Source organism: Mirounga angustirostris, unplaced genomic scaffold (genome assembly GCF_029215605.1).
Source record: "Mirounga angustirostris isolate CCGP_5_RB_7025 unplaced genomic scaffold, mMirAng1.0.hap1 SCAF_7, whole genome shotgun sequence".
Classification (NCBI taxonomy): Eukaryota; Metazoa; Chordata; class Mammalia; order Carnivora; family Phocidae; genus Mirounga; species Mirounga angustirostris.
The window spans coordinates 153,990,315-154,003,838 of NW_026991715.1; the positions used below are offsets into that span (position 1 = coordinate 153,990,315).

General features: G+C 46.6%; 2 protein-coding genes across 4 annotated transcripts in view; one reads left to right on the plus strand and one right to left on the minus strand.

The window, feature by feature from the left end:
• SDHA (succinate dehydrogenase complex flavoprotein subunit A) overlaps positions 1-4,527 on the minus strand; it is a 31,616-nt gene extending 27,089 nt beyond the window's left edge. Inside the window, exon 1 of one of the 2 annotated variants that reach the window (XM_045864045.3) lies at positions 4,375-4,527. In XM_045864045.3, the coding sequence (XP_045720001.1) occupies positions 4,375-4,437 (63 nt within the window). In that variant the 5' untranslated portion in view covers positions 4,438-4,527. The remainder of the gene's footprint in view (positions 1-4,374) is intronic. The other variant, XM_045864036.3, reaches the window with a different exon arrangement.
• CCDC127 (coiled-coil domain containing 127) lies at positions 4,518-13,435 on the plus strand. Of its 2 annotated transcripts, none has more exons than XM_045864058.3 (3): positions 4,518-4,640; positions 6,634-6,764; positions 12,432-13,435. In XM_045864058.3, the coding sequence occupies exons 2-3, from the start codon at positions 6,644-6,646 to the stop codon at positions 13,091-13,093; spliced, it is 783 nt and encodes a 260-aa protein (XP_045720014.1). In that variant the 5' UTR covers positions 4,518-4,640; positions 6,634-6,643; the 3' UTR covers positions 13,094-13,435. The 2 variants fall into 2 exon arrangements, with proteins under 2 accessions (XP_045720014.1, XP_045720022.1); XM_045864066.3 differs by having other exon boundaries at positions 4,556-4,707.
• Positions 13,436-13,524: the final 89 nt, after the last annotated feature.

Sequence of the window (13,524 nt, forward strand, 5' to 3'; positions counted from 1 at the left end):
ACCCAGGTGCCCTTTGTAAAAGGTCTTTATCCCCTTGGACTATCAAGAAGTCATCATATAACTTATACCTCCACATTGTATTCTGGAGTGCCTGATGGATTGAAATCATTGTATGTAAGACCTGCTGTAAATTCAAATGTATTTTAAAACCAAACTCGTAAAACATCCCAAGTATCATTTAGAGTCTCTAATGTACAGATTAAAAATCACTTCATTTTTAGTAAAATCTTGTAGTGTGGAATTTAAAGGCCAAATAAATCAATTTTTGTCTTTCCGTTCTCTCGTTTTTGGTATTCACATTTTTCTTGCTATAATATGAAAAGCAAAGATGTTTATAAGACTTATAGTACGTGAAACTTAAAAATATATATATATATATACGGGTGATCACACAGTCCGGAGACACAGACAACATACACTTCTTCCTTGATTACATCTCGAGTATTCTAAGGGCACAAGTTCATTCAGTGAAAAATGAGACACACAAATCACCTTAGGCAATGCACTGTAGATGGACGTACAAGGACTGACGGAAATACCCCTTCAGTGCACATTGTTCAGTGAACTTCTGCACAAGTTTGTTGAACTATGAATTTCTAGCAAGGAACAGCACAATCACTGAATATTTATTGGAGTATCAGTAAACTATTATATTTGTCTATGTTTCCAGACCTTATGGCCACCTGTACAATTTTAATTCAGAAAACTGATTCATCATATGTATCAAATCCTATGACAATAATCAACATGCAGGATGTATTATACTGTAAAGCATCTCTTACATACAGGTTTTCCTAATCAAGCCCATTTTGTTCTGATTATAAACTTACCTGCTTCAGGTAACTATAAAAAAAATAAAATAGAAACAGATTCCCTAAGTATTTCTTCTTTTTAGGATGTTCATGCTGAATAAGGACAGACACGCACACATGCCTAGCTTAAACACTGGCAGCTATTATAATGAAATTTTAGCAAATTATCACACTATCTGTGGAAAACAGACTACTAGCTTTTCATCTAAATCGGATTTGAGGAACAATTTTAGAATTTGTAGAGCCCAATATTAACCCAATTTGTCTTTAGATAAAGCTCTTTTTGTGTCACTTAACATTTTTTTGAAGTAAAACTATCAAACAGGACAACATAGAGAAGAATGAGGAAATCTACCTGAGGTAGAATAAAAAAAAAAACACTTAGACCTTTTTTTTAAAAAAATATTTTTATTTATTTATTTGAGAGAGAGAATGAGAGAGAGAGCAGGAGAGGGAGAAGGGTCAGAGGGAGAAGCAAGGAGCTGAGCAAGGAGCCCGATGTGGGACTAGATCCCGGGACTCCAGGATCATGACCTGAGCCGAAGGCAGTCGCTTAACTGACTGAGCCACCCAGGCGCCCCCAAACACTTAGACCTTTTAATGTTAGGAAAGCACAGGTGAATGAATTAGACGGTAAAAGGAAGAAAAGAGTGAAAAGTGTGACGTCTAGCAAAGTAGGGAGTCCTCATCTAATAACATGTACCTACAAATCATGAACAAGAAACTCATCTATACAATAAAGGAGCGTGAACTAAATCTTCATTTAGCAGCACAAGGCAATGTCCAAAACGGACAAAAATACACATGCGTATTAGCTAGAAAAATGGAGGTAAACACCAGGGGCCAATAACAGAAACAATTTAGAATTGATCCCACTGCGGAACAGGTCTGGGGAGGGAAAGGGTCTTACTCCTTTTCATTTATAAAGCCTTCTGTATTCCTTGGCTTTTTTTTTTTTTTTTAAACTATGTGTAATTATTTTCATCAAAAATTTAAAGGTTTTTAAAACAGGGATACTTAAAACACAGTTCACAAGATGACCAAGCACAGGCTGTCGGCCGTAGGCTGTGGCTCGGATGAGCACCACACAAGGGTTTCACGGGTTATCTCACAGAATCCTCATTAAGCCCACAGAGAAAGGGAGTCTACCCAAGGTCTGGATTCAGGTCTGCCTGGCTGGCACCAGATTTTGTTCATTGCCCCAGGTAAGGAGCCTTTGGAAAAATCTCTGCAACTCCAAAATAAGATGCATATCCAGATCACACATCAAAACCAAGCCGCAATTTTTCAAGCGAAGCAGGAAAAACATCACACAGAATGCAGAACTGAATGCCACTGCAGTATAATTACCCCAAGAAGCAAAAGGAAAGGCTACTACAATGGCCTAAATAATGTAATTCTAGATACACCATTGAAACATATTCAAATAATACATTCTAAGAAAAGAATCTGACTTACTCTAGAACGGTACGTTGGATTTTCATGTTAAAGAATTTGCGAAATCTCATCTGAAGCAGTTAACCAGTACTATCTCAGATCCTCAGTTTTACTTTTCTTTTCAGTAAACTAGGACAGTCTGCAAATTGTGTCAGTGCATTAGGGTAACTAAAAATGAAACAAAGGCAAAATAGGTTTGATAATTTTGCAACTTGAAAGCAGCTGTAAATATAAAATGACTTGTAAACACCACAGAATTAAACAAAATGAGATAAAGAAAAATTCTCTGTGGATTTTGTTCAAATTATTCTCATGTACTCTCCATGCACATTTCTCAGGTGGTGATCATACATTTCTTTTGTTCTGCTAATTGGATGCTTTTGTTTCTGACAATCCTAAATTCCACTAAATATATTGCTTGGGATGGGAAAAGCTATCTTCATCAAGATAAAAAAAACTTTTTTAAAAACCCAAGACCAACTTCTAGTAGGCCTAAGTGGTGGTTCAATTTTGCTATGTTTCTTGCCCTCATGTTCACAAGTCCCTAAATAAAGGACTGTGGTGAAAATTCAAGGAGATAATGAAGGGAAAGTGCCCGCAGCTAAGAGCGATTCACCCAAGATCACGTGAAATCAAGCCAACACAAAAGGAGAGGCTTATACACCCTGACCTCTTGAGCCGAGAGCTCAGAGCTAGAACTCTTCTAGTCCAGCTTCAAGGACAACAATGTTTTCATAAAGTGACCTCGGGCAGGTGGTGGGTGAGTGAGGCAAGTTCCACAGGCTGGGGGGTGCAGTCTGCACAAGGACCCCTGAGCACCAGTCTGGGGTGGCTGTGGATTAGACCTATTTAGCTCTTCTCCACCACCACCACCAATTGCCAATGAGTTACTTCACCTAACAAGTAGGAAGCACCTGTCAGTCGGCCTGCTCAGGGACGCTGACTAAAAATACCCCACTGACCAAAGACTCCACTTGCTACTTGTGCGCTCCCTCCGTCCTTTGCGTCTTAGAGCCCAAGACGGGGGTTGGAGAGTGGGGACCCCTGCTCCGTAAACAGCAACACGTGAAAGCATGTAAACTGTTCCCTGGTGTTGGCAGGATGGCTGACTAGGCCTTCTCACGTTTAACTTTTAATATTTGTATTTCAAAAAGGAGAAAACTGCAGGGATAATTACAGGCACAAGTCAAGTCAGTATTGTTGAGCGCCTGGGTTCCTATTGGGATTTTCACTCTGTAATTACATTACTGAGCAAGTAGGCGGGAGGACATTTAAAAGAACCCACATAACTGAACCCTCTAAGTTTACTGGGCCTCAGTAAGACCCGAAAAGGTGGATTCTGAAGGCGTCCCTGGAAAAAGCACACGTGGCACAACCCAGCAGCCAGGGCTCGAGGAAGTCCTCCCCGGGGCCGCGCACCGCTGCCCGCAGTCCGAGCCCTGCAGGCACCTTCCACCCGCCTCCCCTGGCAGAGCACGGGAAACCGAACTTGGCGGCGCCCTCGCCCAAACGTGGTTTTGCGGCCAGAGTGCTGCATTCTCCGCCTGGTTTCCTAAAAAGCGCGCAGAACGCCGCCACACAGAAACCAGAACCAAGGCCCTGACCCGACTGCCCGGTCCACGCTTTCCCGAAGGGGGCTCGGTTCTGCGAACCACTGAGAGGGAAGCGCAAGCGCGGGCGCCGGACGGGCCTCCCAGCCAGCGCGCGCCTGCGGTCACGGGCCCGCCTCCGCCCGCGGTCTAAGGGCGCTTTTGGGTTCCGGGGCACCCGCGGGCCGCTACGTGTCCGAGTGACCTTGGCCCAACGCGCCCCCCCCCGCGCTGAAGACTCGGGCTGCGGCGACGCTAATCCGCGAGGCCCCCAGACCCAGGCAAGGACCCCAGGAAGGGGGAGCGGCCCCAGGGCGGCTCGCGGGGTCACGACCTTCACCCGGACGCAGCCCGACGGGCTTCTGAAAACGTCCGGCTGCCCTCTGGGTCGGCCCCACTTCTCGGGCGACCCCCTCCCCGCACCGGCCCGCAGACCCTCCCCGGGCCGGGGCGACTCAGCGTCCGCTCCGCCCTGCGGGGACCGTCCTCCCCCACCTCGGCCCCCGCGCCCCGCCCGCCCCGCGGCGCCCACTCACCGCCCTGGTCAGTGCCAGGCGCCGGGCGCCCAACAGCCGAGACACCGCCCGGACCCCCGACATGTCCGTCCTCCAGGGCGCAGTCCCACCAGCCTCCGCGCCAGACTGCGCCTGCGCATCTGGCCGCGCCCGGGCCGGGACGCGGGGACACCGCGCCTGCGCACCAAGCCACGACCCCGAGGGGGTGGTGGAGCCTTGCGCCTGCGCACAGGACCGGCGGACAGTGGTGCCGAGGGGGTCCAGGGCCCGGCGCTCCCCGGCCGGGGGTAGGTCGGGGGCGGGGCCGGGTTCGTCCCGGGCCGGGGCCTGGGCTGTGTTCCGGAGGGGCCGGGGGTAGGTCGGGGGCCTAGGGAGAAGGCGGGGGGCGTGGGCGTAGGTTCGGGAGGGCCGCGGGTGGGTAGGGGGTCGGAATAGGTCAGGGCGCCGGGCCGTGTTCGGGGGTTCTGGGACTGGGTCGGAGTAGGTCAGGGCGCCGAGTTGTGTTGGGGGGCTCCGGGGGGTGGGTCGGGGTCGGGAGGGCTGGGGCTGGGGCTGGGAGAGGTCCGGGCGCCGGCCCGGGTTCTGGGGTGGGGGCGGGCGCCCTGCTGACACTGGGAGCCCCAGCGGTGGATACGGGCAGAGGAGCCGGCGAGGGTCTGGTTCGGCGTCCCGGGCTATGTCTTCACTGACTCGCTTGATTCCGCCTCTGGTCCACGAAGTGTTTTTGTTCTTCGTGTGTTTTACGTAAGGCACCTGGAATCTTCTGTGGGACGAAGTGGTATGGGAAATAAACTGTTCACTTTCCTGTGTTCGGTATTGTATTGTTAGGATCTTTCTCATGCACAATTGTGTGCAATATAATTTTGAAATATTTTAGTGAGTTAAATTTACAATGATCCATCCACTCTTATTTTTTTAAGATTTTACTTATTTATTTGACAGAGCGAGCGAGCGAGCACAAGCAGGGGGAGCAGCAGAGGGAGAGAGAGAAGCAGGTCCCCACTGAGCAAAGAGTGGGATCATGACCTGAGCCTAAGGCAGTCGCTTAAACCAATTGAGCCACCCAGGCACCCATATTTTATTGACGTTTAGGTTGTTTCCAAATCTTTGCTAGTGTTAAATAAGGCAAGAAAGATTATAATTGTGTATAACCCTTTGTCTTACTTAGGATTAGGTTGCTTTTCTTAGAATTGTGTTTCCACAGGCCCTATGCCCCCTAGGTGGACTTTATTGGCTTGGAGGAAATGAAAACCATTCTTCACAGACCTACATTGAGAGTTTTGCAGTTTAGTACTTTCAGAACTAATTTTTCATTGTGTAGTTACCACAAACTCCTTGACGTAATATTTTTGGCATTTCTTTATTGCCAGTTAGAATTTTATATTTCTAGATGTTAAGTGTTTATTGAAAACCCTATTAAAATGTTTCAAAATTGAATTGGATTCCTTTTTTGTTATGTAAGTCTTGATTATTTCTTTGTTTTTTTAAGATTTTATTTATTTGACAGAGACACAGCGAGAGAGGGAACACAAGCAGGGGGAGCGGGAGAGAGAGAAGCAGGCCTCCCGCCGAACAAGGAGCCCGATGTGGGGCTCGATCTCAGGACCCTGGGATCATGACCTGAGCCGAAGGCAGACGCTTAACGACTGAGCCACCCAGGCGCCCCTGATTATTTCTTGTCTAATCAGTGTGTTTTATTTGTGGCCATCACATAGAAATAAGCTGAAAGTCTCATTGCTCTATTTTGTGAAAATGGCCAACCTAGTGCAAGTACCTAGTAAATCGGTAAATTCATGTTAACATTAGACCCCAGCCTAGTTACTGAGATACAGCATGAGCTTTAAGCAGAAACATCTGTAATTATGGTGTTCATGCCACCAAAGTCAGGAGGCATGAGAGCCTTCCTAGCACTGTCCCCATCTCCGCCACACACGCTTGCCTGGGCCTCTCCATGGCCTCTCCGTGTCATTTGCCATTTCCTGAGGGCCAGTGCTTTCATGTCTTGCTATTTACATATTTTTGTGTACAACCATACTGTGAAGCTTGTTTATATTAGAGATCTTAACACCACTTCACTTGTATTTCACTTATTTGAGACCTCTTTCTCTCTCCGACTATATCATGAGTGGCTATTGTCTGAGGCCTTGTTTTTTTTTCTTTTAATCCTGTAAGGCTCAGTGCTATGTGGCTCATAGGTAGAACTGAGCCAAGTAGATGATACAGTTGTGACATTTATTTTGTTCCTTTTATATGGTTAATGGTTTTATTATTTACTTCAAGGTACATCTCCATGAATAACTTAAATGACCCCCCAAATTGGAATATCCGGCCTAATTCCAGGGCTGATGGTGGTGATGGAAGCAGATGGAATTATGCCCTATTGGTTCCAATGCTGGGATTGGCTGCTTTTCGTAAGTCATGGTTTTCCTAACATTTGCATTTGGGGGGCTGAAAGTGTGGATCCCAAAAACCTTGGGCTTTGGACCCTGACAGATGCAAGTGTACATCCTAGTGTTATCCCATACAGTGAGTCCTAGGCAAATTACTTAACCCCTTGAGCCTTAGTTTCCCTATCCATTGAAGCATTGTGAGGGCTAAATAAAACAAGATACTTTGTGTGGAGTGGGTTTTAGTAACTATTAGCTCCTTTCCAGACTTAACTTTTCTGAAGGAAGCTCTCTCGGTTCAGTTGCCCTCATCAGGACTGACAGGGAAGAATAAAATAGGTGTAAAAGAAAACCAGTTTGGTCATCTGTTTAATGTTTAGGGAATCAGTCTTAAAACCTCTGCTCACCTGGCCAGCTTCTCTCTAGTTTGAATTGACTTTGGGGAAATTACCAGTTACTGGTCCGTTATAATTATTCCAGCCCTTAGCTTTTATTTTCTACTACATGATAATTTTCTGATGTTCAGGAATTAGTTTTATATTTTGTCATATCCCACAGTTTTGGATTGACACTTACGAATATGAGAAACGGAATAATTGAATGGAAGAAAATCACAAGCTGCCGTCTGTTTGCAGTGATACTTTTTATGGAGTGTTTTTTTATGTGCTTAGATTTCTCAGGTCAATAGGCTTACCTCAGAGGAAGTGAAGGATGAAGAGAGTAGCATTTATCAACTGTTCATTTATCTGCCTTTACCGTAGACTGTGCCAGGAGACTAGTTTACACCGATATTTGGCAATATAATTTCTATTTGTTTATTTATTTATGGGGGGGACGCATGTGGGGAGGGGCAGAGGGAAAGGGAGAAGAATCTCAAGCAGACTCCTCACTGAGTGGGGAGCCCGATGCAGGGCTCTGTCTCACAACACCGAGATCATGACCCGAGCCAAAGCCAAGAGCCACCCAGGTGCCCCTTGGCAATATAATTTCTAAACTATGTAGTAAAAGATTTTTGGAGACTCTTTATAAGAATGCAAAGATAAAAGTTTTTGGTGATCATGCTACCTAAGCAAGACAACCAAGAAGAAAATACAAAATATTCATTGACCCTTCTCAGGGACAGAAAGCAACATTTCAAAAGTCCAAGGAGGCAAGAACCTCAAAAGTAAAGGTTGTTATGAAAGGCTATAAAAGCTAGAGTTTGGAAAGGAAATGGAGTGATGAGAGTTGCCCCGGGGCCTGTCCCAGCCTCAAAACTAATTAATCATTGTTAGTCAGTGTAATGTTAAGCCTTCCAATTCCCTCACCAAGTTCATCACCCTAGCCATAGGCAATAGGTAGTGGTTCCAAGGGTTAGGAGAGCTTTGCAAGGTGACAGGCTGGTGAGCTTCTAAGTGGCAACACCCTTAGGGCTGGGTTTGGATCTGCCCAGTCTCTGACCTAGAAGCAGGCACTGTGCAGATCGCTGAATCAAAAAACACTACCTGATCTTGTCAACCTCCATGGGAGTTGATGTTTAGTTTTTTAAGGAAGTGCCAAAACGTTTTCCCGAGTGGTAGTACCATTTTGCATCCTCATCAGCAGTGTGTGAGTGATCCATTTTCTTGTTAGCCTCACCAGCATTTGGTGAGGCCACTGTTGTTCTTATTTTACACCCATTGTGGTTTCAGTTTGCATTTCCCTAAGAGCTAATAACGTTGAACATGTTTTCACATTCTTATTTGCCATTGGTATAGCCTCTTCCACGACATGTCTGTTTCTGTCTTTCGGCCATTTTGTAATTATACTGTGTTTTCATGTTGAGTTTTCAGAGTTTTTTACTACATCCTAGATTCTGGTATTTTGTTGGATATCTAGTTTGCCAGTATCTTTTTCCACTCTGTAACTTGTTTTTTTATTCTCTAAATGGAGGCTTTCGCAGAGCAAAGGTTTTAATTTTGGTGAAGTTCAAGTTTTTTCTTTCATGGGTCATGCTTTTCCTCCTGCAGCTCTTTGCCTAGCCCTAGATCCTGAAGGTTCTGTCCCACATTTTTTCTTGAAAGTTTCGTTTTACATGTCCATGATCCATTTTGAGTTAATTTTTTTTTTTTTTAGTATAATGTATGAGACTTAGGTTTTCTTTCCTTCTTTCCGATGTTTGTCTTTTGTTTCCTTTTCCTTTTCTTGCCCTGGCTGACATCTCCAGGCCTCCACTGAGAAGTTCCCATCTTACAGGAAGAGCATTCGGTCTTCACCATTAAAGGTGACGTTAGCTGTGGGTTTTCATAGCTGTTCTTTATCAAGGCAAGGAAGCTCCCCTCAGTTTTTCTTTTTTTTTTGAGTTTTTATCACCAGTGGGTGTTGAATTTTGCCAAGTGTTTTTCTGTATCAGTTGATGGGATCATGTGATTTTTCTTCTTTAGACTATTCATATATTGGGTTACAGTGATTGATTTGATCATGGGTCATGGGATCCAGCCCCATGTCAGGCTATGGCTTTGTGCTCAGCAGGGAGTCTGCTTGAAGATTCTCTCCCTCTGCCCCTCTCCCCACTCGCATGCACTTTCTCTCTCAAATAAATAAATCTTTGGGGTGCCTGGGTGGCTCAGTCATTAAGCGTCTGCCTTCGGCTGAGGTCATGGTCCCAGGGTCCTGGGATCGAGTCCTGCATCAGGCTCCCTGCTCAGCGGGAAGCCTACTTCTCTCTCTCACACTCCCCCTGCTTGTGTTCTCTCTCTTGCTGTCTCTCTCTCTGTCAAATAAATAAATAAAATCTTTAAAAAAGGGGCACCTGGGTGGCTCAGATGGTTAAGCATCTGCCTTCAGTTCAGGTCATGATCCCAGGGTCCTGGGATCGAGCCCCACATTGGGCTCCTGGCTCAGCCGGGAGTCTGCTTCTCCCTCTCCCTCTGCCTCTCCCACTGCTCATGCTCTCTCTCTCTCTCTCTCTCTCTGTGTCTCTGTGTCTCAAATGAATAAATAAAATCTTTAAAAAAAAAAAAAATCTTTAAAAAAAAAAATCTTTGAAAACAAATCTCCACTTGGTCACGCCATATAACCCTTTTTACGTATTGTAGAATTACATTTGGCAGTATTTTGTTCAGGGTTTTATGTCTGTGTTCATCTGGGATTTATTATTTTAGCCCTTTGGCAGAGTTCTCTCTTCTCCACACTTACTTCAGCATCATGTGTTTTTTTGTGTCAGTTACTGTATTTTTCAGTTCAAAATGTTCATATGCTTGTTTTTGTATCTCCTATTTCTGTGCTTAGACTTTGTATTGTCATGCCTGCTCTAAACTCTTTGTCAGGTAACCCTAACATCTCTGTCCTCTCGGTATTGGCATCTACTGATTATCTTTTTACACTCAATTTGAGATCTTTCTGATTCTTGGTATGAAGAGTGATTTTCAGTTGAAACCTGTGTATTTGGGGCATTATGTTATGAGGCTGACCTTTTATTCGGACATTCTGTGGATTCTTCTTGGATAGGGCTCTAGCAGGGGAAAGGTGGCTCTGCTGCCTCACTCCCAGGTGGGGATGGAAGTCCAAGTTCCCCACTCAGCCTCCGGTCCCCTCATTACCACTGGGCAGGAGCCGGGGGTGCAGCTCCCCCAGGTTTCCACTGATGCTCCTCCCTGCCTGGGAGAGATCTTGTTACTGCTCCCCACTTGGCCACCTCTGACATCACCCCAAGGGAGCAGGAGGGGCTCCCATCAGCCTTTGCCCAATGGATGGGGATGGAACCACAGTGACTTTGCTGTTTGGCCGGAGTGGAGTTGTTATTGTTGAAGTTTCTGTCTTGCTAGGCCACCTTCCTAGCCCCTTGGCCAGAGAGAGCAGACTTGTGCTGGGGCTTTTTGAAAGAAAGTCTTCACCATTGGCATTTCAGCTCCAAGTCCGGGAAGTGTGAGGCAAAATGAAACCCCAGGGGACTCACCACCGTAGCCTTCCTTGGGTCCCAAGGTCCCTTGCCAGTCTGCCTGCGGTTCTCTACCTTTAAGAACCCCCTGGGTTTGCCGTACTTATGACACAGGGTTTCCGACTGTGCTGAGCAGGAAGAATAGGAAAGAGTACTTCTGTTCCATTTCCCCAAAAGCAGGAGCCTCCACTCTCTTCTCTGCCTTAGGAAACTGGGGCTGTGCACAATTGTGTTTGCCCAGAGTCATAAGGCAGGGTTCTCCAGGATCAGACCCAGACTTAAGGTTTTTCCATTCTGCTTCCACACTTCCCTCTGCACACGTCCTTGGTGATCTCCCCCACCTGTGTCACGCCTCTGTCCCACCTCTTCCTGGAGGCCTTCCTATTCAGTGCCACCCACCCCAGACTTGCCTGTAATCACAGCCTGTACCATGTAGTCTGATGTGCAGCTCGGTGTGTTCTGTACCGGTCGCCACTTGTTCCACGTGTCAGTGGTGGTACTTCCGTTGGATCACACCTGGGTTAAGGCAAGAGCGGCCTCCTCTGCCCCCTGCTGCACCCCCACCTCTATCTTCCACTTCTTACCAGAGTCTCTGAGGACCTCTGTTGTTCAGGCCTGCTGACTTCCAGAGCGTGCTCCAGTCCCTCGATAGAAGCCCTGCAGCGACTCCTGGACACCGTCTGCTCAGGACATGTAATGCCCACTCCTGTCCCTGTTCATTCTGCCTAGAGGGGCCTTTCCTACCAGCTGCTCCTCGTTTTTCCAGACTGGTTCCCATTCACCTCTTTCGTGAGCCCCTCCCTGACTGCACCCCAAACGGAATTAGTCCTTCCTTCCTCCCCTTCTCACAGAGCTCTCAGTGCTTATCAGATGATACTGTAACTGTTGCGCTAGCGGCCAGGCCCCTGCCTGTGAACTTCAGTGGAAGGAGGAGATGAAGATGACGTGTGTTTTCGAGTTTCCGTTACCAGTGGGACTAGACGCTGTTTGTAGGTGAGGAAGGAATGCGTTTGGTCTCACGCTTACAGAGTTGGGGTGGCAGCAGCACTTCAAGTGGAAATGACTTGCAGGCGCACGCAAATACTGCCTCAGAGGATGGTTCCCAAGGGACGCAGGGGAAGAAGACCCGAATGGCAAGGACACCGCCTTGAGTGCTGGGGAGGGAAAAGGAGCCTCCCCGGCACTGGATTTCTCCATGCAGCAGAGGACAGAGGCCCAGCTGCTCCTCAGTCTGCCCCACGTTTGTGACAGTCGAGTTGCCCTGGTTTGGGAAAAGGGAGCCAGGCCATGTCTTGAGGTTGAACATCTTCCTCCACCTTATTTTTATGTACCCTTGTCAGAATAGAAGCGAGATGTCCAGGCAGGTCTGAATGTGCTTTGCAATCACTCAGTTCTGTAATCACCTGCCAACATTACAGGAAGCATAGCAGTGTTGACTTTTAAACCTTGGCAGTAGGACATGGAGGCCCTGTGGCCAGAGCAGGCATTGGTGGTGAGTTTGAGAGCAAAAGAAAGCAGTGGTGGATTTTTTCAGGCAGAGAAGATGAGGAGTCTGGAAGGGAACTGTCAGCAACCTTGTCACACTTGTCCTTGGGGACCCTTACCTGATTTTAAGATAAGAATTTTGATTATTATATGGTTTCATACAAAATGTTACCCGTACCTTTCAGGGCTTCAGATTTTATTGAAATGCTGTCCTTAGCTGCTTTATGCTTTTTCAAAATAAAGATTATAAAACTTCAGCTCTGACTTCTCATTAAGTGTGTTTTTCTCCCCCAATTTATTCGTGTCAGGTTGGATTTGGTCCAGGGAGTCCCAGAAAGAAATCGAAAAAGAGAGAGAAGCGTACCGTCAGAGAACAGCTGCTTTCCAGCGGGATCTTGAAGCCAAGTACCATGCCGTGATCTCAGAAAACCGGCGTGCAGTTGCTCACTTGTCTTTGGAACTTGAAAAGGAACAAAACAGAACGACTAGTTACCGAGAAGCCCTTATCTCTCAGGGGCGCAAGTTGGTAGAAGAAAAGAAGCTTCTGGAACAGGAGCGGGCTCAGGTCATGCAAGAAAAGAGACAGTTGCAGCCCCTGAGAAGTGCGTATCTGAGCTTCCTGGAGAAGGAAGATGACTGGCAGAAGAGGGCCAGGCTTGTGCTGAAAGAGTTTGAAGACGCTCTTACGGAAAGACAGAATATCTACTGCAGCCTGTTCCTCCCCCGTGGCAGGCGGCTGGAAATCGAGAAGAACTTACTGGTCCGAGCATCCACTGACCCAGTTGCCGCTGACCTGCAGATGGCGGCTGGCCTGACTGACATATATCAGCACGACACATACTGTGGCGACGTCTGGAATACCAACAAACGCCAGAATGGGAGACTCATGTGGCTGTATCTCAAATACTGGGAACTGACTGTTGAACTGAAGAAGTGTAAGAGAGTTGAGAAAGCCATCCTAGAGAAGTAGGGCAGGAGCGAAGTACATCTTCAGTGATGCTGTGGCGTCCCGGGGTATCGCCGTGTTGTCGGTTCCTTCTGCAGCCACCTTCCAGCTGAGTGGTCTTCCATTCCCACCACCGTCTGAGTGGGACACGGTCTCTTCCTTGGCCCTCTTCAGCTATAAGGATGCAGTTTCTCGGGAGGATTTTTTTTTAAGCTGTAACATTTTATTAGGCTGAACAGTATAACGTCATATCTTTGCTTTAGGGTAAGATTGTTTTTAAGAAAGTCATACAGTATCAATCCTCACTGTAAGTAATTTTCTGTTTGTTTTTATCACTCCCTAAATAAATTCTGTTTTCTCCTCAAATTACTTTTCTCTCTCCTAGAATTATAAAAAGAAGTTGTCAGGTAATGAATAGAACTGCCTAATGAGGACAGAAAATAGTAACATTATCA